Source organism: Ptychodera flava (assembly GCF_041260155.1).
Source record: "Ptychodera flava strain L36383 chromosome 23 unlocalized genomic scaffold, AS_Pfla_20210202 Scaffold_23__1_contigs__length_28996876_pilon, whole genome shotgun sequence".
In the NCBI taxonomy this organism is placed as follows: Eukaryota; Metazoa; Hemichordata; class Enteropneusta; family Ptychoderidae; genus Ptychodera; species Ptychodera flava.
Window position 1 is genome coordinate 17609479 of NW_027248277.1, and position 26512 is coordinate 17635990.

A 26512-nucleotide genomic window follows, 5' to 3' on the forward strand; every position below is an offset into this window, starting at 1 on the left:
GGTGGAGGGAAGGTTAGAAAAGTGACCCTAGGGAAGTGACTAGATGTTTCTCACTATACATCCAGCTAATCTTTAAAACGTAGTGCTTTCCAATTTGTAGAGACTGTAAGTTGTCATCCTCATTGTTGTTTTACAATCATGCAAAATTATGCAACTTTATTGGATTGCATAAAGGTGCATAATATTAATGAGCCATTAAACCCTTTTATACGAGTGCATAAAAGATGCATACAGGCACCAGCACTGACATCCTGTTTACACACCTTTATGCACTGCATAAAGGCGCGCACAGGAGGTGACCAACTTTATGCAAATTTATGCAAATGCATAAAGAATGTTAAATGTGGGATTTCATCCTGTGTGTACAGCTTTGAGATTGGGTCAGTGGTTAACCATGCTACAGTCTGAAGCAGGAGTTAAACGCATTAATGTTACTGTGGATGAAAACAATCCTGAACCAGGGGCGCTGGAATTAATGAAGACAGTCAGACCTGAATGGATGGCCAAGAAAATACAATTAAAGGTGACCAAATTTTAATTTTGTTGCGTTTCCTGTTTCAAGCAGACACGAAAAGCCCAACTTCAAATCGATATCGCGTAACGCGACTTTACTTCGGCAGAGGCATTATTAATTTACTAAGATGTAACTACCGTGGACGAAAACGACAATTCTCCGCGCTGAGTTAAATTTATGTCCGCGCTGTGTTAAATTCATCTCCGCGCTGTGTAAAAAGCTCCGCGCTGTATTAAATTTATGTCCGCGCTGTGTAGAAATATCCGCGCTGTGTTAAATTTATCTCCGCGCCGTGTAAAAAGCTCCGCGCTGTTTTCAAATTGTCTCCGCGCTGTGTTAAATTTATATCTGCACTGTGTAAACTTGCTGATTTAATTCAGTATTTTTGTCCACAATATTTTGTTTTGAAATGGACACACCTAGAATTACAGCCATTATATGAGTACATTGTATTGTTATTGTACACAATTATATTTTTATTCAGCATTGAGCTCCTTTGTACACAATATGAATGAACTTTATATGTATACTTATTGTGTTCACAAGCTAATACAATGGAGCTTGGTAGCTCTATGCTAATACTGGCCATTTAAATTACGGTGGTCAGGGTCATCGCCACAGCACACTGACCCGAGCGATTACTCTAGGCTTGACACAAACGCGATCGATATTTAACTAGTCAATTGTAAACTGGACCCAGGTCAACTTGACCCCGTACGTAAGTCAACTGACCCTAAAATATTTTGCCAAAGCCCCCAGGCCCTGATCGATTTCACTCACTAGTACAGAATTTTGCGAGAAATTTACGAAAAATGGACACTTTCTCGCTGTATTGCGAGAAGTAAGCGAGAATACACACTTTCTCAGATGCTGAGCGAGAAAACACAGTCTCGCCAGCTGATTGCGAGAAAATTAAATTCTCGCTAAGTTATTGCGCGAAAGTATGTATTCTCGCTTACTTCTCGCAAAAAGCGAGAAAGTGTCCATTTCTCGCAAATTTCCCGCAAATTTCTGTACTAGGACTCAAAACGTTTATTTTGGAGGTTATGACTTACTACTTGCAGTGACATTCTGGGACGTAATGAACGCAAATCAAAAACAAACCCCTGGGAACTCTTTGACTTTCATCGTACAGGTGATCAAGATTAAATACATGTACATATCAAAAAAGTGTGAAACCTCTGAAATTAATTGATTTGTGCACAGTCTCTCAGTGATTTGTGTATGAAACAAGGTCAGAATAAGTATGCCTTTCAGACAGCATTGGCAAAATAAGTATAACACACAGATCATCCTATAAATAATCATCAAATGTTACTTTTACAAGATAACAAAATGTTTAACAAAGTTACGCCGTACAGCTTCTTGCTTGTCAGGGTACACTTTGTCAATACTGTTTCAAACAACAGAAATTAAAGTTTAGTTCTGACATGGTCCCTCTATCCACGTGGTTCTGATGAACGTTGTGTAAACTATGAGCAATGCATCCACAAGCCACTATGGCCAAAAGGCGCCCCCTTTTGTACAATAATAACGTCCCAACTTTTTGCCGCACATTTACAATCTTTTCCCGAATTTTTTTAGCATGCCAAGTAGTTTTCAATCATCAGTGATTATGAAAACAACATGAGTTGAAAAAATTAAATTGGTGCCCAGTGTAACCCCTAAATCACTATAACTACAGTCCCTCAGAGGGACTATGCTATAACTGTAATCTGTCTCCAAATAGAGTGCATCAAAGTTATAAGGCCTTACAATCGGCAATCTTTTCAAAGAAAGGCTGAGTACTACAAACTTGGCATAATTAAGGTGCATTTTCCATTTTTCACACCACGTGGACAATTTTCACACCACGTGGACAATCGATATCCTCCTGTAACATTGAACAGTCATTCACACTATCTATTATCTTCGAGGCATTCGTTTGCGCTAGATTGTCTCATCAGAAAATTTACCAACAAGATTATAATTTCAATGGAAAACAAAAGGCTATCACAACTCATTAATCCTCGTACAGACCAGAACAATAGCAATCCCAGGGATCGCTGGAAATGCCTTTAAAGGCATGGTTCAGGCGTCAGATTGTCTTGCCAAGAAATTTACTTACCAGATAACAATTTCAATGGAAAACAAAAGGCTATGACACCTTCATAATCATCTTACAGACTAGAACAAAATCGATCCCTGGGATCGAGTCTTCTACCTTTAAACAGATCGTCTGCAAAGCCTAATGAGCCACACTTAAAGGCGGAGCCTCCCTTTAAAACGACGCAAAGTTATAGCGTTCACTGTGTAAGTGGACACCAAACAGGCAATAGACATCAAATCAGGTCCAATAATCGTTATCATTCAAGGTAAACTATGAAATTTACCAGGTCCAAGGAACATATAGATGATGACAAATTTAAAGGCAATGGGGCCATCTTGAACCACGAAATAGTGGTGGTACCAGGTGTCCGGAATGGGTAAGCGTACCCTGCCAGCTAGCCGCACCCGTCAAGATTGACCAAAGCGACAAATTCATTGTTATTTGGTGAATTCACCAAATTACTTTTGTGAGTCAAAATTTGGTATGCTGTCACTCATCATTTGAGAAACAGACAGGTCATATTTGGATACAACATCTCCGTATCTACCGTAGAACTTCTTAAATGATTTCACTAATCTACTTTCTGAGAATCCTTGCCTTACTAACTTTTGAGCTAATAGGCTGTGTCTTACTCGAAAGTCTTCATATGAATGGCATGCTCTACTGTATCTGAGGAGTTGTGAAATATATGGAGATGATGGTATATTGCTCGACAAAAAGGGAAAGTTTATGATTTCAAAATTGAAATCGTCTCTTTTGTCATACAGCTTAGTATATAGAGTATTATGTCTAATTTCAAACAATACATCTAGGTATGATGCCGAGTCCACACTTTCAGTTGTTTCAACACGCGGGCACACGCTCCAGAAAATGCCACTTTTTAGTTTCCCCCGGCCGCAAAAATACAGACAGACTGCTAAGCGGTCAGCGCGAAGCTGCTGCCGATCGAACTCTGTGGTTATCAAAGTCTAACGCGACCGGAAGACAATTTCTTTGGGAAATTCAAGCGTTTATGGTGGGGAATCAATGACCGTTGGTGATTTGAACAGACCGTCAATCAAACGCTTGTATAAACTCTGTTTGCAGGATTAGTAAAATGTTAAGATCAGTTCGTGTAATCAATGTTGTAGAAATCAAACACTGTACTGGCCAAGTGTTTGACTGGGAGGAGAACTCCACTAATGCGAGAACCTGGGATTAAAAAGTGGAGCTTGCCAAATAGGTCATTTAATGAATGTAACACTGAGATCCTAGTTGTGACATCTGCGGAACCCCTGACTTCCCTGAACCAGTGTCTGATCTACACCCTTGAACGTTAACTACCTTCGATCTATCAACTAGTTAGCTGACAAACCAGTCAAGGAGGGTGTCTTAGTCTTACTAAGTGTATTTAATAAATATTTATGATTTACTTTGTCAAATGCCTTAGAAAAATCTGTATATTTGACATCCAACTGTTTTGCCTCATTAACAGCAATACGAGCTTCATTCATCAAGACAGATAGATCAAAGGATCGCCCGACGAAAAACCATGTTGTTGTTCAGATGAAACATTCTTTACATGGTTATATACTCGCCTTGGTATCATTTTCTCACACATTTTTCAAATAAGAGGGACACTCGGCGATAATTTTTTACGTTTGTTTTGGTACCCTTTTTGTGTATAGGTACCAGGTACAACCAAAGATTTCTTCGGCTTTCGGGAAAACTCCCTTGTGGATAGACCGATATATGAAAGTTAGTGGAATGGAAAAGTGAATCAGCACATTTCTAAACTATCGCTGGCAAATTATCATCGCCCTAGACTTGGTTCAAGTCTGTGATTTGTGAATGTTTGAGTGGAGTGAACGCAATGATTTGTATTCTGCTTTCATGTGAAACGCGCGCGTGAGTCAACGCGATGAGTAGGGTGAACGCGATGAGTGGAGCACAGGGGGCTGTCTACATGTCCGTCCCCAGGGGTGGGTAGGTGTTTCGTTGTATCGCTAATAAAGTATTCTACCAACCTTTGGTGTTTCGGTCTTAACTTAGCACTGCCCTTGACAATCTTGCGTATACGTTTTATCAACATGCTGCGTCTATTATCTGATGAGTTTGAGTGCCTAATTAGCCAAAGTAATCAAGGGTAAATTACTAATCTGTGGACGCTCTCACCAGATTATCACCGGATTAAATTTGACAAAGTCAATAACGAACGCACCAGCAAGGTATACCTTGCTGGTGCGTTCGTTATTGACTTTGTCAAATTTAATCCGGTGATAATCTGGTGAGAGCGTCCACAGATTAGTAATTTACCCTTGATTACTTTGGCTAATTAGGCACTCAAACTCATCAGATAATAGACGCAGCATGTTGATAAAACGTATATGCAAGATTGTCAAGGGCAGTGCTAAGTTAAGACCGAAACACCAAAGGTTGGTAGAATACTTTATTAGCGATACAACGAAACACCTACCCACCCCTGGGACCGGACATGTAGATAGACAGCCCCCTGTGAGTGGAGTGAACGCTATACAGCGTTGTTTCACCCGGAATCACAGACTTGGCTTTCTTGCATGATTTGCGTTGCTATAAATTATTCATGAGATGACGTTTTCTTTACTCATATATTATTCATAAGATGACATCACTAAATTTTACACATTGGGAGGAGTTACCAATTGACCCAAACTAGACGTGCATAAAACTCACATGGCGTTCTTGACAAAATGTCGAGTGCGATCACTCCCACAAAAGTCAGCACGACCTCTGTTGTATCACCGAAAACGCGTGAAAATATCTGTATTGTTTGTGGGGCCCATGTCGCAAAATGCGAAAATCGTCGCCGGTTATTCAGGGATGGAAAAAGACACCGTCCTTACAGTTGTAGCCTGTTCTCTTACGTGCCCAAAGCGATGGAAATCAAAACAATGTGGGGCGACTTCGTATGTCAGCGATTTTCCGCTGCCGGTCGGTGCGCAGACGAACACATCTTTTCCCTCAATGTAACTCTCAACAAGCTTTCTTTGGGAATCTCGCATGATTAGCGATGGTCAACCGATCAGTTGTAAAACGCAGTTGATATACGAACTTGATGCCATTATTCGCCCAGATATAAAACCTACTCAATGTCTAGCTTTGCACGGAGATGACAACAAACTTTTTAATGCATGCAGAGGTTTATTAGCATGCGTTCTTTTCATTGGCCAGAATAACGGCGGGGGCTGTCAATCATTTTGTATTTGCTCTATGTCACTGTGTACACAGTCCGTCTCACCGCCTGTACTTTGCAAGAAGTCCAAGTCGGTGAATCCGGCAGAAACCAACTCACTACTGCGCAGACTCAAACGTGACGCATTCAATCGCTGGTAAACCCTGGCGTGCGCTGCCAAATTCCGAATAGGTTTGTACGAAATAGGAGAGACACAAGAGAAACTATTATAAATGATTTTATTTTTTTTAAATTCACCGACTTGAACCAAATCTATCATCGCCCATTGCTTTATGTTTATTCAGGACTTAAAGTTCTAACTTAACCTTTGACACAGAAAGTGAACCTAAGCAATGGATCATATATTGGGTTTCTAATTCAGGATTGGTATTAATGACATCATTTGTAAAAACAGATTCAAAAAAGGTATTGAAAATATCGGCCTCTGAGCTTGCTCGTCACAAGCCTTATAGTACAAGGTATACGCGACTTTGTCTCTTTCATACATGTGGCTGTAGCAAAACATAGAAAAATCGCTTGGGTTGTTCTCGAGATCTCCTGCAACAGAAGCAACACAGTCATTGTATTTTATAGTTCACAGTTAGATTCATAGTGTGATATTCATTTGGCTCCAAGAGAGAAATTTACTCATAGCCACACCTTCATCTCTTGTTTCTCCGGGGTCTATCACGCCTGAACCATTGGAATTCATCAAGCAGTTCATGGTCTCCCATAAAAGGTATGAACGGGCTTCACTGTCGTACACAGCGTCAGGACGGAGTTCGAAGAAAAGTTAGATGTAAAATCAAATAAAATGACTAAAACCGTGGAAGCTCTTGTGTGATTGTGTCATGGCAACAGGTGACCCGTGGTCTGTACATATATCATAAGGAAGAAACAGAATGACCCTCAACACAAGTGGGTACTAATCAAAAATGATTCGAAGAGATAAACTTTTAATAGGAGGTACACTTGTTCGGGGTTTAAGGTCGAGTTGACCTGAGGTCTAGTCGACTAGGGTCCAGTTGGTTATAGAGTCCAGTTATCTTAACCGATCCATACGCCAAGGCTCTCCCTAAGCTTTATGTCAATATCCTCATTACTCTGCATTCACAAAAAGAGTGAGGGGGGTTGGAGGATTTCAGGGGGATTCGAAAATTTTGGGTAGTCACGAAAAATAAAAAATGTATAAATCTTGTATGAAAAAATAAACAAGTAGGCCTAGTATCATGGCAGAAGCTGCAACTGTTGATAGTTGTTTCAATATCTGTATGCATATTTGTCAAATACAGTTTCTTGCTGTCTCCCTAAAGCATGCTGAAACACGCAATGTTCATGTTTGCACAGGTAGTGTTGAACATCTTCGAGCAGAACTGCCCATAACATATTTATATTTTCTTTGTGTGCATTCCTAATAAATATGCTGTATCATAATTGGGGGATTTGAAAAAAAATGATCATGTAGACGGAGGGACTTGAAAATTTAGGGCATTTAGGGGACCTGAAAAAAAGAGATTTCAATCGCGATTCCTCCAGCCGTCCCTTCACCGTTATTTGTGAGCGTAGCCTTATCCTTGTGACGGTTTTCCTACATACCTGTACAGCAGGAGCCTTCCTCGTTGGTATAAACGACTTGACAATCGACGCCAACTAATGAAGGCAGCATAGATTAATTTTTGATAAGCTATGTTATTCACAAGGTAATACTGTCGATGTTTTTCTTTGTAATTGACTTGAGTTTAGCTAGTTACGTCATAAAGCCAAAATATTTGTTGTGCTGGGATTATTTCAGGGAACAAAACGTACTGGGATTACTTTAGGGAACAAGACCATGACAACCCCAATCAAGATGTCGATACCTTTATATCATGACATGGTCAATAAACCTTGAAAAACAAAAGATTTATCAGGCCAGCCACGCTTGGCGTAATCGTCTAACATGTATGATACACATTCGCATGCAGGTATATTATCCTGATGTGACTGTCGAATTTTGAATCAAGAACCATCATCTAACGATATCAATTTTTTATTTTACATTTCAGGTGTTTACGGGTGGCGTTTCGAATAAATTACTCGGTTGTTATTTGCCTGAAAACACACGTGACATGGTTTTAATTCGCGTTTACGGAAACAAATCAAAATCGATGGTGGACAGAGCAAAAGAAATAGAAACCTTTCAGGTCTTATTCAAAGCCAAGTGTGGTCCTGAACTTCACTGTTGTTTCAATAATGGGATTTGTTATCAGTATGTCCCTGGTGAAACAATAGATTTAGACATGGTCAAGTCGGAGAAAATATATCCGTGAGTATTCGAAAATGTTCTGCATCAGTGTTTCAAATTGGTATCATTGTATTGGTACTTCAACAATGCTCAATGTTTTGCTCTTTTCACTTTGCAAAAAAAATATGATTACAAAATTAAACAATTTAAATAGATAGTATCAATAACTCAACAGTTTAACTATCACGACGACCAACATATCTCTAATCAACAGTTAAAGTGTCCCATGATTTTAGGTGCATTTTTTAGTTTTGAATTGGCATTCTCTGTCAAAGCAGAATCCCATACAGTTCAAGATTAGCTTTTATTTGAAAAAAAGCTGTAGCAATTGAGACATTGCTTAGTTAAAAATTAACACTTGTTAGACACTCATGTGCTGAAATTTGAAGAAATTGTACATTAGCAAATATATCAGAAGAGTAAATTTTATTGAATGAGCAAATGCATCATGTTAATTTTGGTAAGCCTGTTACGCTAGTTTTGCAATTGAGCGGTCTGAAGGTCACAGGAAGCAAATATTGGATGCAGAATGAAAGTCAACAGTGATTGAAGCCTTGTGACGAACAGACCAACGATGAATGCATGAAGGTATTTATATGAAGTCTTGGTGTATTTCCCAGGTTAATTGCCAATAAAATGGCAAAACTGCACACTCTTAAACCGGAAGATGGTAAGCAGATTTTAAATGCTGGATTATTCCCAATTATGAAAAAAGTCTATCAGATGATTCCAAGGGAGTTTGAAAATGAAGAGGTGAACAGAAGGTATAATCCATGATTTGTACTATTCACGATATCCTTCGGTAATTCTATAGACTTCTATTTCGGAGAATTAGGAATGACAGATATTTCAACAGAAGATAAAAATATCAGCAGTCTGAGAGAGGAAGAGAAAAAATTGCAGAGAAGACCCAAGTGATGGGAGAGAATGATGAAACAGAACAGAAAGAGGCAAACAAGCGGAAAAAATCTGATAGAGAAAATTTATAAACCCGCGAATGATAAATGATGATAAATAAGAAATGATGAGTTATATCTTGGAATTTGCGATTTAACTTTATAGTTAGCGTTCCTCCTTAAACATATGTCGGTGAATATCCTTCATTCCTCTGTTGTCGATCCCAGTTTGTGTACTTTCGCGTATTAATTTTTGTAAAAATCCCCACTAGTCCAGTCAAAATAGGGTTAGACCCACCACAAATTGCAACAGAATTTTTCTCTTCAGAATGCATTTTAATGAGGTACCCAGAACAACATATTAAAAGTTTACTCGAATCCACCTTGGGGAAATATGTCTAATTTGCATAAATCAAATATGGCTGCCAGCCGTCCGACAAAATAACATAATTTGCTATATATCACATGTTAAACAAGCTATTTCAGTGATTTCAAAGTCTGACACTAGTAATTTGGCCCAGGGAATTATTTTGGAGTTATAATGTTCCTTATAGGTATTTCATTAATTTGCATAATTCAAATATGGCGGCCAACATTCCTACAAAAGACATTTTCGGTCATATACTACGTATTAAACAAACTATTGCAAACAATGTCAGATTCATAAAAAACTTTATGGACACACAAACTCAAAATAATCTGAAAACTGTATGCTTTAGCAAAGACTTACAATTAGTCCAAACAAAGGATCCAATACTATTACACAATACAAAGAAGTACATCTTGGGTCATTTTTCCAAGTGTCATTTTTCCAGATGTACATGTTTGTATCGTGTAACAGTTGAATTCTGTTGGGCTAATGAGTTGTTTGAATTAATTTTAACAATTTTCAATTTTTGTGAGTTTGTGTGTTGATCAAGTTTTTAAAAGTCTGATATTGTTTGCATCAGTGCTAAGTTTTAATTTGTCTGTATTGTGGTATGTGTTATTTTTGGTCACATAATTTTATTTTTTGCGTTATCTTTGCTGTGTTTATTGTATTTTTGCTCTTATATGTGATGACTTCTTGCCTATCGTCTAGGGGGATGTACCAAAGATGCACTCGTCCATAAGGAAGGGGTTCAGTCTAAATTAGAAACTAAAGATTTTGTCCACTACTTTTTTAAAACAGAAAACATTAAAGATTACATGTACATGTTTTAACACTGTAGAGTATAAAGCACCCATAAAATCACAAATAATGCCGTACACAGATGAAGCCGATGTTATATTCAGAAATAGATTATTATTAGATGACTAACAATCATTAACGGTTGTCATATTTAGAAAAATCACAAATAATTGAAATTGCATGACTTTCTTACATCTCAATAGTAAACGCACATTAACATATACGTATTTTAATCCGTTCGGAAGTCATATATGTAAGTCTACCAAATTTGCTTTAACATTCTTTTCAAAATACAATATATTTATGGGCTATTTTAACGAATTCAGGTATCACAGGCACCTATTAACATAAACTTTTATTCTTAAATGGATCGTTATTGTAAGTAACTTTACAGTATATTTCCATATTTTTAATATAAATTTTCAAGGACTTAAGGTGGAGCTGCACGTTGCCAACACGGTTTTTTTCGAAGGAATATTTCTCATCTAAGATGACAAAGAAACTCGTACAAACTATTTTGTGCAATGTAATATTTCATTTGAAACAAGAGTATATCCTCATTCTAAAATGGCATGGGCTGAACGACTGACACTCAAAAAAGTGCTTAAAATCATGGTTAGCAAAATAAAAATGCCTCTAATTCAAAATGTAAGAATTTTATTGCAAAACAAAATAGTTGTTTTGTTATATAGCATTTACAAACGTAATGTGAAAATTTCAGAAAATATGACCCAGCCAGAACAGAGTTATATTCTTTGGAAATCTTGAAATTCGGATTAAAGGGAAGCAGGAATTCGGGTTATTTGCATACATTTGCATACATTAACCCTTCTATATCATGCAACTTACGACTGCTTGCCAAGCTAAAAGGTGAACCTAACCAATTTTTAATCTTGGGTTAACAAATAAATAAAAATTGGAAGAATATTTCCAAAAATATATTTTGAGCAAAATACAGTGCGTTAGGTGCAGTGCCCTGTTGACAGTTTTTTCTTGATATTCCTATTCCTAAAAACTCTACCATAACCTTATTTATATTAGAAGCTATTTGGGCATTAATTTGGCAGCCATTTTTAATTTCTGAAGATCATCAAAGTGTCTTTTAAAAACATTGAACCACAAAGGGTGTTTCTTCATGCTCAAGAAAAATAATTAAACTTCAAAATGGCTGAAATAGATTATTCAATACATTTTATGACAAAAAATTTCTTTTGTATTGGATTTATGCAAATTAACGAAGTGCCAAAGCAAATCATTGCACTTGAAAAATCATTTGTCCATGCCAAAGAAATATACTTTTAAACTTTGAAATCACAGAAATAGCTTGTTTGAACCCTTTGACTGCTGTAATGTTTTACACCAAAATTTCAATGCAATATTTTACCAGTTTCTGTGAACATTTCTGTACGTTTTTTTCATAATTTTTGACTAAATGGATACCATTTTTCAGCAGCTACCGATTTTAATCAAAATTTTGGCAAAAAGCAGAAAAAATGACTGTGGTACATTTTATAAAGTTGACAAAAATAGAGTCTGGCGCCCAAAGGGTTAATACATGGTATATGACAGAAAATGTCTTTTGTAATATGTTGGCCACCATATTGGATTTATGCAAATTAACAAATTACCTATGCAAATGATCGCATCTCAAAAATTGTTTGTCCATGCCAAAGATATACACTTTTAACTTTGAAATCACAGAAATGGCTTGTTTACCCTTTGACTGCTGTAATTTTTTACACCAACATTTTAATGCAGTATTTTACCGATTTCTGTAAACTTTTCTGTACGGTTTTTTCATAAGTTTGGACCAAATGGATATCATTTTTCAGCAGCTACATATTTTTATCAAAATTTTGGCAAAAAGAGAAAAAATGACTGTGGTACATTTTATAAAGTTGACAAAAATAGACTTTGGCGCCAAAAGGGTTAATACGTGGTATATAACAGAAAATGTCTTTTGTAGGTATGTTGGCCACCATATTTGAATTATGCAAATTAACAAATTACCTATGAAAATCATAGCATCTCGAAAATTGTTTGTCCATGCCTAAGAAATATACTTTTAACTTTAAAATAACTGAAATAGCTTTTTTAATACGTGGTATATGACGGAAAATGTCTTTTGTAGGAATGTTGGCCGCCATATTGGAATTATGCAAATTAATGAGGTGCCTATATGAAACATTATACCTCCAAAATGATTCTCTGAGCCAAATAACTAGTTTCAGACTTTGAAATCACTGAAATAGCGTGTTTAAAATGTGATATATAGCCAATTATGTTATTTTGTCTGATGGTTGGCCGCCATATTTGATTTATGCAAATTAGACATATTTCCCCAAGGTGGATTCGAGTAAACTTTTTATATGTTGTTCTAGGTACCTCATTAAAATGCATTCTGAAGAAAAAAATTCTGTTGCAATTTGTGGTGGGTTAAGTGCCAAAATCTCGTAGATTGACTGGACTACACAGCGACAGGCCCACAAGTGCATTTTCGCTATCCCCTGCCTGTATATAATCCCTTCACACACAGGTTTCAAGAAAATATTCCGAGCTATGACCAACTTGGAAAGGAGATTGAAGAGTTGGAAACAAAGCTGGTTCCATTGAATTCACCAATTGTGTTCTGTCATAATGATTTATCATCTGGAAATATAGTGTACGACGAACAAACTGGTAAGTGAAATAATTATCGATTTGCATAAACCTATTCGAATATCTAATATTAGTAATACATTTCGTTAGTCCATCCATCCATTTATTCAGTTAGTCAGTCATTCAGTCAGTCATTCTGTCATTCATCAATCAATCAATCAATCCATTCATTCATTAAGAGTACTGTTTATTCTTGATGTACGAAGATGCTATATAATTTTTTCAGCCAGTATTCCAATAAGTCCTCAAATTTCTATGGTGTGGTTTAAAACAATAAAGCGGTCAACAGTTAAAGGGGAAGTTCACCAAGTTCACGGGTATGGCCCCGCATAGTCCATTCACAGCAACACAGTAGTGAACAGCAACACAGAATCTGACAGTGTACAGTTTATTATAGGTGATTTATCGTTTATGCAAGGATACTAAGTATTAACAAAAGTTATGTAAATACGTACAGCCTGGTTTGCACGTGGGTGAATGGACAATGCAATACCCATGAGAAGATGTCCTTTCCATATCAGGTGATGCAAGCTCCAAGCTTGAAGCTATTTTCCCATGATTCAAATTACATGGGCGATTTCCTGTACTATTTTTATCGGTTTTTGTAAAAAATCGCGCGAGTTATAAATGGCGAAAATAGGTTTTCCGGGATAAGCAACCACAAAGCTAGCACATATGTAAAAATCATCCTAGGTGAATTTCCCCTTTAAAAAAGTTACTCAGTCAACAGTTAAGAAATCACAGATTAGCAAGTCATTTGTGAAACGCCCCAAACCATTCTTCGAACTTTCCTAAATGAAACTTTCATCCATTCTCTTACAAAATCAAAAATAAAAATCAGGGGTCACCTAGCTAAATTTTTCTCAAAAGAAACAAATTACCTAACATTAAGCACTCTTTGAAAGTCAAAATGGCCGCTATCTCTTTGTAAACTATATATGAAAAAAATAAAATTTGTAAAACTATGACAAGATTTTTCTTACTCCAGGAGCGTTAAAATGAGTCCCAACAAGCAGTAGACCAGGAAAGAATCATAAATATTTGAGAGTTTTAATAGCTGTCCCCAAGGTGCATTTCTCATCTAAGCTAGTGTCTACCATACTTCCATGTTTGTTTGTATGATAATCAAGAACTCGGCCCATAGAAAACACCTTTTGGCATCGTATTTATGCTTTTCTAATTAATAGACACGTTTGACGTGACATTATTCAGATGAATATCACAAATTTAAAATCATAAAAAGATTCAACCACTCCAACATTCAAAATTATCAAAACAAGAGAAAATAAGAAATCTGATTAGTAGCAGACTAATAGATACAATGAAATGCCATTGTATAAAACACCGAAAACTACGAAAGGAAACATTTTACTAAAGTTACGCTGAATACCAGCAAATCACACAATTGTACTTACTTAAAATATTTGTATTTCAGAAGATATTGCGTTCATCGATTTTGATGAAGCGTTTTACAGCTACCAGGGTTTTGACATTGGTGCCCATTTCTGTGAATTTGCTGGTAAGATTCAAAAAATTTACCTTCATTCACTCGGTTTTCCTTGACAATGTAAAGAGACGTTCTTAGATTTACGTTCCATTCCTTGACCACATCTCATGAACACCTTTAAACCCTCCTTTTTAACAGTTACCAGCCTGTTCTTACAGGAGGCAAAATTTTTAAGAGATTTTTCTTGCAGTATTTGTGTAATTTCATTTGTCGATATACTCCTACAGTCGCATAGCTATTCACCGACGAATTTTGTGTTTATCATAACTTCACACAACATCAAGCAAATTTGCTCTGATGTTATGATATTGTGTTTGAGCTATACTTGCTATACCCGATATTTCAATATGTTATTTTCACTCTCGTATTGTTTTATGACAGAAGCGCTTAAATTTACCAATAGAGATTCATTCTCGTTGATAAAAATGTACACACCGAAAAGATTGTGGTCCGTGGTACATATAGCATTGGCTTTAATATCATTTGGCTGTTTCTTTCCAGGAGTTCACGTGATGGACTTCGACAAGTACCCACAGAAGGAATTTCAACTCAAATGGTTGAAAACGTACCTTAGCGATTGGTATACACTGTCGGGAATCAACAAAGATGCCACCGACGAGGACGTGGAAAAGCTATACGTCGTTGTCAATAAATTTGCCTTGGTAGGTGGGCAGTGCTTCAGTACAATATTTCGGTGGCAATTTTGCACTTCTTTTCATAATTCATGTAAGCTTATAGACGCGTTGTCTTCTTGTATATCAATAGTGTGATACTTAAGTACCAGCATGCAAATGTCACGTCATGATGAGACTAGTGCCAGATATCGGTAACCTTTGGTCTTTCAGATCAAATTTCATGCCAAAACAATGCATCTGGACATTGAAAAGTTAAAGGCACTGTTCGCGATCCCTGGGATCGCCTTTGTTCTTGTCTGTAAGAGGATTATGGAGGTGTGATAGCCTTTTGTAATCGGCTCGGTAAATTTTCTCATGAGACAATCTGGTGCCAACACAGGCCTTTAAACTGGCCATAACCCCTCTGTCCTTTAGATCACACCACGGAACAAGTTCATATGCAAGCTTACTTCATTGCTGACTGATGTTAGACGGGGGTTAAACGTGTTTTTTTTTCGATAGTTGACGGGCCCTACATACATACATACATACATACATACATACATACATACATACATATACATACATACATACATACATACATACATACATACATACATACATACATACATACATACATACATACATACATACACATACATACATACATACATACATACATACATACATACATACATACATACATACATACATACATACATACATACGCACGTACGTACGTACGTACATACATACATACATACATACATACATACATACATACATACATACATACATACATACATACATACATACATACATACATACATACATACATACATACATACATACATACATACATACATACATACATACATACATACATACATACATACATACATACATACATACATACATACATACATACATACATACATACATACATACATACATACATACATACATACATACATACATACATACATACATACATACATACATACATACATGCAAACTTAAGGAATATTGCTTAGAAAATATGGGTACTAAAAACAGACAGTCACTAAATAAACATCAACAATACTATACATATACGGTCTAGCGCTCCAGTTTAAAAGTGTTCCAGAATGATTGTGTAAGGGTTGCTGGTAAATATTGTCGTATCATACGGTTACTTGGAAAGAACAAGGTCTTTATATCACTATCTTAATATCAAGCATTACTACAGTTTACTGCAGTGAGTAAAGATTGATATTTGCGTATTTATGGACAACATTGTCGATTGTTTACTTTGTTAAACTGACCATATGTTCAAATTGAATTTGTTTGACCAATACTTGATCTCCACAGGCATTTGGGCTTCATAGGGCTTTCAGCAGGGTTGTACCTATATAATTTAATTTTGTTTTACAGAGGTTGCGATCGTTGTCTTATTTTAACATTGATAACGTCGTGAAAACAATATCACAGATAATATATGTCATTTACCATTTTGTGTGACGTATTTCATTTATTTTACATACACATTTCATTTATTCTGATTTTCTTTGGTTTTATTTCTTAGGCTGCTCATTTTTATTGCGGACTTTGGGGTTTGAAACAAATAGGGCATTCCACCATTGACTTTGATTATCTCGGGTAAGTTACTGTAATGTGTGCCACTACTTGCCACTACTTGAAAATGTTGAAATACACAAAAGCAACATGTTTACTCTGTTTTCTCGTCAGTTTATAAGTTAAATGTGCGCCACTTCACAAATAGGAATTATTTCCTTTTTTTAACAACTTTTTGAATGTCACATAATCTTACCTTCGATTCATCATATCCTGTTGTAAAGTGGATTGTGAAATTATTTCATAGATAAATTGCTAGGCTTTCCAATTCCATTGTGGAATACAGAAAGCAGTTGATTTAAAATATAAGTTGCTAGAGGCAGGGTGAATTATCTGAACATGAATTTGTCCTTTGAGTATTGCCAATGATAGGAATCAAGTCGAATATGATTGAAGTATCGTCAGGAAACGTCACATTTTCATTTACATTTGATAAGTCTTCGCCAATCAATTATGAAACTGCGGGATCTTTTAAATATTATATGTCGCTTCCTAAATTTTTATTCTAGCCGGTATGTTAAAGTCAACAAGAGGATCTATAATAGCAAGCTGTATACTTTCACTGTACAATCTTAAGTTCGTAAGTTCTTTAAATGTGATACATTTTCAAGATTCTTATAATTTCTTTTATCTTTATAGGTTTTCAATCCAAAGATTTGGGGAATACTTCCGCAGGAAGCAGGAGTTTTTAGCTTTGCAGATGCCAAGTGACTAAAACCTACAACAAATCGCAGCCCTCGATTCGGCCAACCTTGGTGAAAATGAGAATAAACACAGATCTGTTATAATTACCAATGTTAAAGGGCAATATTGCACTACTATCAATGAAAAATGAAGTTTTCAAAGGAAACGAGACAAAGCTCCCATACATTCCAGACCACTATGATTGACAATACGAAAGGTATAAGTGCAAATGAAAGGCCTATCCGTACATCTGTGCATCTTTTCGCATGACGAGCGATCATAAGTTTGATTAGAAAGACGTGTAACTTTATGCTAATCAGCAGATTTCCTGGCTTTACCTTTTTCTCCTGTTTTCAACATTTCAATAAATTTTAACCCCACTTTGGCTGGGCACAATTTTATAATAGTACTACGTTATGTTATTTAAATGCTATTGTTACGACAGAAAAAGGCGGCGAAGTCTGCAATTTTCTGTAAAATAAATTTATTAAAATTAATAACTAAGTCTATGGGATTAAGTAAAAATTACAAAACAGTACAGAGATTGCAGTAGTTAGCTTAGCTGACAACACAAAACTCCTGAAATACAGTCCCCAAGGAGTTGAGTCCAGACAGACTCTGATGTGTAAGGAGTGAATGCTTCTCTGGCTGCAGGCTTGATGAGGTCTGAACCGTGCAGTGTTCACAGGAAAAAATCTAGCGTGAAGGTCTACGTCTTGAAAAGAATATGACGTGAAATCCGAAAAAAAGTCTGGTGAAAATCTTTGCCGTCCCGTATTTATAATCCAAAGAAGAAATCCCTAGAAAATTACAGACTTTCCGTTGATATGCTAATAACGGTTCTAAAAGTATCTTCACTTGTAGTAAACCTGACCTTCTGAGAACGTTCCAGACTATGGTCATTGGAGAGAATGACCTACATGACACACTGTAACAAAACGACAATTTTGTTTGGCATTAAAGGTCTTACATTTTGATTTCGAGTAATTTCAATTTTGTTCGTGTTCTTCCAACCCCTACTGTTTTAGAATGAGATAGATAATGCAAAACAGAATTTTCGGTTTTTCTACAAATAGTCGTTTCATATGAGGTATTAAATTTCATGTAGTATCAAGGTTTGGATCAAAATCAATTTTATCATTAATTCCAAAGTTGACGTTTTCTACCCCAAATATGTACCCCTTCAAGTAAACTCTCGCTACCTTTACTAAGAAATTTGCATGCCACCTTTGATAAGAAACATTTGTTCGAAAACAGTGCCTTAGGGGCCGTCGATAATAAAAGCTGACGCACGACAAACATAATTCTTTCGTTTAGGGGGAGGGGTAAAAGCTCATTTCGTTTCGTGTGTGTCAAAATCGCAAAAGGATTTTCTATTGTTTTCGAAGTGCGACTTTGCAGCGAGAACGCAAAACTACCTTCGCGTTCATCGAGAACAGAATGACCACACAATACGGAGACAGAAAAGACAACGAAAAGACATGAAGGTGAAATAAAAACTTATACGGTTTTTCAATGTGAAACATGTATGTGAAACATTTTCATACGTGCGAAATACACGTGCCCTTCCGGTATTTTTCATGGGCGTGCGGATCGGAGAGGTGCGTGTGGGTTTGTCAGACACGGCATCATAATACGAAATTGATTTCGCATAAGAACTTTCGTTTTGAGGGGGGAGGGAGGGGGTTTCAAGTAAAACGAAGGAATTACGTTTCTTGTGCGTCAGCTTTTATTATCGACGGCCCCTTATGTAACTGCAACGCCACCTTAAGGACAAAGCTCTACACTTCTGTAGAGAAAATTAAAGTTTCCTTTTTTCGTACTTTTTTCGGGATACATAACATCAGATATATATTGTTATTGGGTGAGCTTTTATGTCAAGATTTTGTTACTTGGGCGCAGGTAAGCCAAACTTTCTGTGTTAGAGAGGGGGTTACCCATATTCATCATGGGTGGCTGGGGTGACTCAAAATTTCGGAGTTTCTAGTGTATTTCCTCCGATCCCCAGGCCGTAAATAATGACGGCTCCCTAAACAGCTGTGTACGCCTGAGTCACAATGACCTGGACCAGTATACACGGCTGATATCTCAGCGAAAATTTAAAAACAAGATGAAGGGCAAAGTGAAAAACCCAGGCCTAGTTGGGCCTAGTCGGGCCCTCTAGGCTGGCGATCTAAAATTTAAAGTAAGTCCCTATGACACGCTTATCGAGAAGTGAAAATATGAATGATCGTTAGGCTGGTACATGATCGTCTTTATTTCATCTCTGATATTTGTAAATTGTGGATCGATTCCCTGTACCTTTGATTTTGTCTTTCTCTACCAACACAGAAAACATATTTTTGTTAATGCTCTAAGAAAATTTTTCCTATTCGTGAAATAAGAATTATATGGACTGATTTAGTCCGAAATAAAGTGAAATAAATAAATAAATAAAAAATGCAGACACGTTCGTTTCACCGGCAACAAAGTTAGACAGCACGCCCAAAAATCAGTCTGACAAATGATTTATACGAGGGAAGGGAGTAGGAAGAATGAAAGATTATCAAAACTTTATTATGTTTCTGACATTAGGTTGGCACGCGGAGAGTAATTCTTTAGCGTTGTACAGCGAACACGTTGGAAATTCCCGCAGAGACCATAGGCGGTCCAGACACTATTAATAAGCTTGTTATTGAGTTTTCTCAGTTTCTTTATTAGTTCCTCTCCTTTTGTTGATGCTGAGACTGATCGGAGTAAATAATATCACAGAGGGACTGTGATAAAATAAATGACTATTATATAACCTAACCTAGCCTCTTGACTCTTTATTTATTTTACACCCCATTACAAGGACGTTTATCTCTCATATACACATCTTGAAGAAATCTAATAACATTTCAGTAAAGATGTAAGACAAGTCGTGGCAGAGGTCACAGATGACAAGTCTTTCCCCAAGATGGAGCGCAAACGACTACAAATTGAACATGCACCACACATAAGTCGCGAAGCGAAATTAGTCAAATTAGCTGACAAATTGAACAATTTACGAGACTTGAAAGAAATCGCTCCTGAAGGATGGACCCGTGAACGAATACAGGGCTATTTTCTACGGGCAACCAAAGTCATCGAGGGACTCAGGGGTGTTAAAAAAGTGATGGAAGAAGCATTGGACGAAATTTTCACTGAAAAAGGTGTACTGGCAGAATCACAGCTATAGCAATCTAATACATTGTATTTAATCTTTTCAGAATTTGTATCATCTAACATTCCGAATGGCAAGGTTGCCCCTTGACTGGTAAAATAGGGAAAGGTGACAATGTGTATTTTTGCAGATTGTTGTAAAATATTGTAAAGTTTCATTTGTTTGCCTACTAAGTGCTTCAGCTTTACAAGCTAACATTGAATCTTAATGTTTGATCAGCAATAAAATACATCGTTGTGAGACGTGTGGCAGGAAATAGAAGGCCATATTCGTGTAAACTCCACTACAATTTTAATTTGTGACATTTTTCAGTATTTTCGTTTCTTTAATAACTTTACTCTTAGGGTCTACTTCTGAAAAGTTGTTGAATATCGTGGATTTTGATGTGTCAAGAAGGCAACCTTTGTATAATGTGCTTACAATTGTTCCTGACAAACTGAGAATGTGATCTGCATATTTTTATAAAGTATTTATAAATAACATGATGACTTAATCGATATACCAGATGCAAAAATATGTAAAATAAATGTTTTTCAGTTACTCAAACAATAGTGTGAGCAAAATAAACTGAAAGTGTACAGATAACTAAAGGTCGTCTTTGTTACGTCCGAGACATGTATGTATGTATGTATGTATGTATGTATGTATGTATGTATGTATGTATGTATGTATGTATGTATGTATGTATGTATGTATGTATGTATGTATGTATGTATGTATGTATGTATGTATGTATGTATGTATGTATGTATGTATGTATGTATGTATGTATGTATGTATGTATGTATGTATGTATGTATGTATGTATGTATGTATGTATGTATGTATGTATGTATGTATGTATGAATGTATGTATGTATGTAATGATGTATGTATGTATGTATGTATGTATGTATGTATGTATGTATGTATGTATGTATGTATGTATGTAGATAGGTCGACATGCACTGTATGTATATATGTACGTATGTAGATAGGTAGACATGCACTGTATGTATGTATGTGTGTGTGTATGTGTATATGTTGGGAGGTATGTAGGTAGGTAGGTAGAACTGTATTTACATGATGGTATGTATGCATGTATATGTGTGCATGCAGGTATGTACCATATGTAGGTAGGTAGATAGATATGCATTAACATACATGTATATATGTATATGTGTCTGTGGTGTGTATGTATGCAGCAAACTAAAATTAAGAACATGAAAAGTGTTTCAAAAGTTTACTTGAACCTGAAAAATATTTATCATTTAACTGTAATGGGGCAAATTCAAATATTCACTCGTTTATTTGATGCTGAGTACTTCCATTAGCGATATAAGGAGTAAGACAGAAACAGTGATTTCATCAGCACATGTATTTTTTGTAAACAGAGTGACATCGATGATGAGTATAATTTCTTTCTGCGTGCCCTCTGTACAATGAGTTACCGAGTAAGTCCAATTCAGGCGCCACGGGCAACATGCCGCAAGTCATTGCCACGTGCCAAATTTCATGATTCAAGTTCTGCAGTCAGCTAGAAATCAGATGAATTTTCACTAAAATTTACTTTATCAATTCATCTTCACTGATAAATTACCATAGGGCTTCAACTGTACCTTCTATATGCATTAAGTGGTGACCTGCGATATGTGTGTTTATGAATTCTACATGTAGGGGCTTAGATTACTACAGTTAGGGAAAGGATAGAAATTAAAGGAAGGGAGGGCTGGTGCTTTCCAAAATGATGCTGTGCATGAAATCATGACTCCACAAGTGTTCGCAAGGAAAAAGTGATCCTCCCAAGTTTTAGTGCTCAACAAATGGTGATCATCCCCAATTATATTTAGACCCTTCCTTTTGCGACCAATTTTTATTTTTTTTATTTTTTATTTTAATAAATTTCACCATTTTATACACACAAAAAATACGACAATAAGTATTAAAAGTAAGTACATAAAATAAATACACATAAAAACAGAGCATAGAAAATATAAATCGAGAAGTAAATGGTGGGGACGAGGGAGGTAGTTCTAACAGAACTAATCTAGTCCCTAGCCCCAATGTCAAGCTGAAAATGAGGATTGAGAACCCTTGTCAATAGTAAGAAATTAAATACAAACAGACATTTACAAAAAAGAAATATAAATATTCGCAGTAAAAAAAGTACCTAAAGTCTCATACAAAAAAAAAAACAATCTAAAAGGTGGGTAAATAAAACATTCATTTTTCATTCATGATATAGTTTTTCAAAGCCTTCTTAAACCTCATTCTTGATTTAATCGATTTAATTGAAGTAGGAATGTCATTCCAATGTTTTACTAATGCACAGATAAAATTATTTTGAGTACTACTTAAATTAACTTTCGGAAATAAAAAATCATTACGTAAAACCGATCTAGTAGGGTAGGAATGTGACAAAAAGGACGCATAATGATGTATTGTGTGAGCGTAGTGGTTATTTCTCAAATCGAAGATAAAGGTACATGTGTGATATTTACAAAGTTTACGAATATCGAGGATACCTAGCTGTTTAAATAATGGTGCAGAATGTGAGCGAGGGTCAGAGAAAGAAATCAAACGAACAAGTTTCTTTTGAAGTTTGAAAATTTGGTTGATGTAGGTTATATGTGTGTTGCCCCATATTTCAATGCAGTAATTTATATGCGGAAGAATTAGGGAATTATACAACATCAGAATGGTTGTTTTGGGTAGAAAATTACGCAGATAAGATAAAATACCTACTTATACCTACTTTTGGGCTAATCTTATTGACTACATTTTTAACGTGAGATTTCCAAGATAAAGATTCGTCAATTGTAACCCCAAGATACAACACAGAAGACACATTCGCTAAGGGAAAACCATCAATAGACAGATTCCCATTCAGAGAGATTTTCTTTTGCGGTGTTTTAAAGATCACATAGTTCGTTTTTTCAGTGTTGATTGTAAGCTTGTTTGCTTTACACCATCCTGACACCTTGTCCAAGTCTGTGTTTAAACTGCTAAGATCGACATTGTTGGTTCTCGTTGACCTAAACAGGTTTGTATCGTCAGCATAAAGCCTGAATTTAAAAATATCAGTTGAGTTTTGAATACCATTAATGTAATTTAAGAAATAGCAGAGGACCAAGTACTGATCCCTGCGGCACTCCATAGGTGATTCTCTGTATATCTGACGAACAGCTGTTTATGTCAACAAATTGTCGACGGTTTTCCAAATAAGACTTAAACCAGCTATATGCGGGCCCACGAATACCGTAATGATTTAACTTACATAGTAGAATGTCGTGATTTATGGTGTCGAATGCCTTTCTGAAATCAATAAAGACACCCAAGGTTACAGAGCCATTGTCCATTTCTTTAACTAATTGAGTGGTAAGATCTGCTAAAGCAAGTTTAGTACTGTGACTTTTACGGAACCCATATTGTGTTTCAACAAGAATGTTAAATTTGTCTAAAAACCTACACATCTGCTTATTAACAACACTCTCAAAGATTTTACTAAAAGTTGGTAAGATAGATATTGGTCTGTAGTTACTAACTTCATGAGCGGAACCTTTTTTAAATATTGGGGTGACCTTTGCAACTTTGAGTTTATCAGGAAAACACCACCCAGTAAAGAACAGTTTAAAATATAAGCAAGGGGTTTTGAAATACTGTCAACAGCGATCTTTACCAGTATAGGATGAATTTCATCGTATCCCACGGCTTTATCAGAATCCAAATTTTGTATTTTCTGTTTGACCTCTTGGACACTGATGGGACTGAGAAAAAAAGAGTTACGGAGAGGATCGCCCATGTACGTTCTAAAATTAGAAGTACATGAACTTTTAACAGCTGATGCCAAGTTTTCCCCAACATTCACAAAGTACGAGTTGAAGGCAGATTTCTGATTTTACCTTTAAAATTGACCTCATTTGCATAAAAATCGAGCGATCAAAATTCTGTACACTAACCTTGAAGTCCATATGACCAGGTTGCTACATTGCAAACATCAAGGTCTTAGGGAGCCATCATTATTTACGGCCTGGGGGTCAGAGGAATGTGAGGGTTCACTCAAAATATTGAAAACTTCAAGGGAGGGTACTCAAAATGTGGGGAGAAACTAGGGGGTTACTCAACTTTTGGTGCAAAATGAATTGAATCACCTCTCAGATTGCACCATTCACACAACAATTTCTAAAAAAATTTGATATGTGAGGGGAATCCCCCTCTCGTGCTCTCCCTTGGGGTGTTCTAACAGTTTTACTTAGTAAAAAAAGAATTAAAAACACCTCTCAGATTGCACCAGAGTGCACCATTGCATACATCAATTTCTCAAAATTTTCCACGCAAGATAGGAGAAAGCCCCCTCTGACACTTTCCCCCTCAGCCTCTTGCGTGTTCTCCCCATGCACTTTCAAATTCTGTCCAGTCAGATATTCTGGTGAAAACCCTTTCATGATACCCATCCAAATTGAACTATACTATATGGTTGGATAGTGGTTATAACGTTAGCTTTTATATCTGTATTTTGTTGTGACTTTGATTTCATTTTGATGGGTTCACCTTTTTCAACTGTCATGAGATAACTGATGATAATCTAGTAGGGATCATCAGGATTAGAAAGGTCTTTACTATTGCTATATCTTGTAAATTTTACAAATACGTCTATTGGTATTTAACTTTTCTAAATGGGGAGGGTGGGGGTTACTAAAAAATGAAAAAAGTTTATGGAACTTCCAATGTAACGATTATGTTGTAGTGAAAGATCTTTTGCATGTTCATGTCAGCTAATTTATAATTTCTATATCTGATGACCCTTTTATAGTTTGGCATATATGATGCTTGAAGGACTTGACCAAAGGCAATTACACTTGCTATATAAAGTGGTAATACGATGACAACAGTCAAGGAAATTTAATATTTTATTTCTGACAATTACATATTTATATACTAAATGACCTTTAGAATTAATCTGTGGTGAATATTGTTCATTATGTTGATCACAGCACTTTCAATGAAGTTGCATACATGTAGCAAACGTTTAAATTGACAGTACTGCAATTTGTACTGAAACACGTGTCAGAGCATTTTCAGTTCATATCTGGTAATTTGATAATGGTATGCGTTACTTGGTTAAAAGTGAGAGCCCGATAAACTAATCAAGCTTCAATACAACTTCAGCACTGCGCATGCTCTCTCCGATCAGGCAACCATAGATTGTCTACTGGTGATCTCTCGGAGGTACCAGAATACTCTGCAGCATCCACGAATCGGGTTTGAGAACTTGTTCTTCCTACTCCGCGAGACAGCCGACTCTTGCAAAGGTTGGGTCATCATTTGCTGAATTGGACGAACGTACTGGCTGACGTCTTAAAATTTCTCATGGCGTGAGGTTCTACAATTTTCGGACGGATAAATATTTTCATTCTTGTTCCGATTCCCCAACCTTTTATGCAACATATTATATTACCATGCCCTGTCCATCGCGTTTCAATTGGTCGAGCTGAACCACGTGACTGCCCACAAATACACAGTAATGGCTCGTTTTCATGCCCGTGAATATGAATAATATCGTAAACACAGTAACTGTACAGCTAAAACGAAAACTGTGATTTGTACAAAATTCATAATCAACCACAAAATAAAATGGAGCATTTGTCAGCCAAGTTTAGACGCTTTTTTTCAAAAAAAATTCGGTTTTGCAAATTTTTGCAGCGCGCGCACTACTCACTGACAGGTTCTGGGGCCCTGTTGTCGTTCGCACGGGAAATTTTCGTAAATTTTGACAGTTTTTCGGGGTTCGTTGATAATATAATGGAAATAACAGACTCCGCGCTGACCATTAACGTTTATTTATGGGCAAGGGCGAGAGGAAAGCCAAATTAACAGGCTCGGCAAGCCTCGCCCATTAATTTTTGGCTTTCCTCTCGCCCTTGCCCATAAATAAACGTTAATGGTCAGCGCGTCGTCCGTTATTTCTATAATAACAGCATAAGAAAATAAGAAGACAAATATTTGTAAGCGGACATTTCAAAACATTTTGCGAGATCTTGGCATTGATTCGCGTTATGCAATGGCACTTTACCGCGGACACTAAGAAGCAGTGCGTGATTCGCGTCTACGATCATGCGATCAGAATG

The 26512-nt window shown here is 36.4% G+C and overlaps 1 protein-coding gene across 1 annotated transcript; it reads left to right on the forward strand.

Annotated features, from left to right (window-relative positions):
- Nucleotides 1-337: 337 nt before the first annotated feature.
- Nucleotides 338-17627, forward strand: LOC139123527 (ethanolamine kinase 1-like). The gene is made up of 8 exons (XM_070689696.1): nt 338-523; nt 7839-8098; nt 8698-8841; nt 12681-12823; nt 14238-14321; nt 14811-14971; nt 16488-16561; nt 17177-17627. The coding sequence occupies exons 1-8, from the start codon at nt 395-397 to the stop codon at nt 17250-17252; spliced, it is 1071 nt and encodes a 356-aa protein (XP_070545797.1). The 5' UTR covers nt 338-394; the 3' UTR covers nt 17253-17627.
- The last annotated feature ends 8885 nt before the right edge of the window (nt 17628-26512 follow it).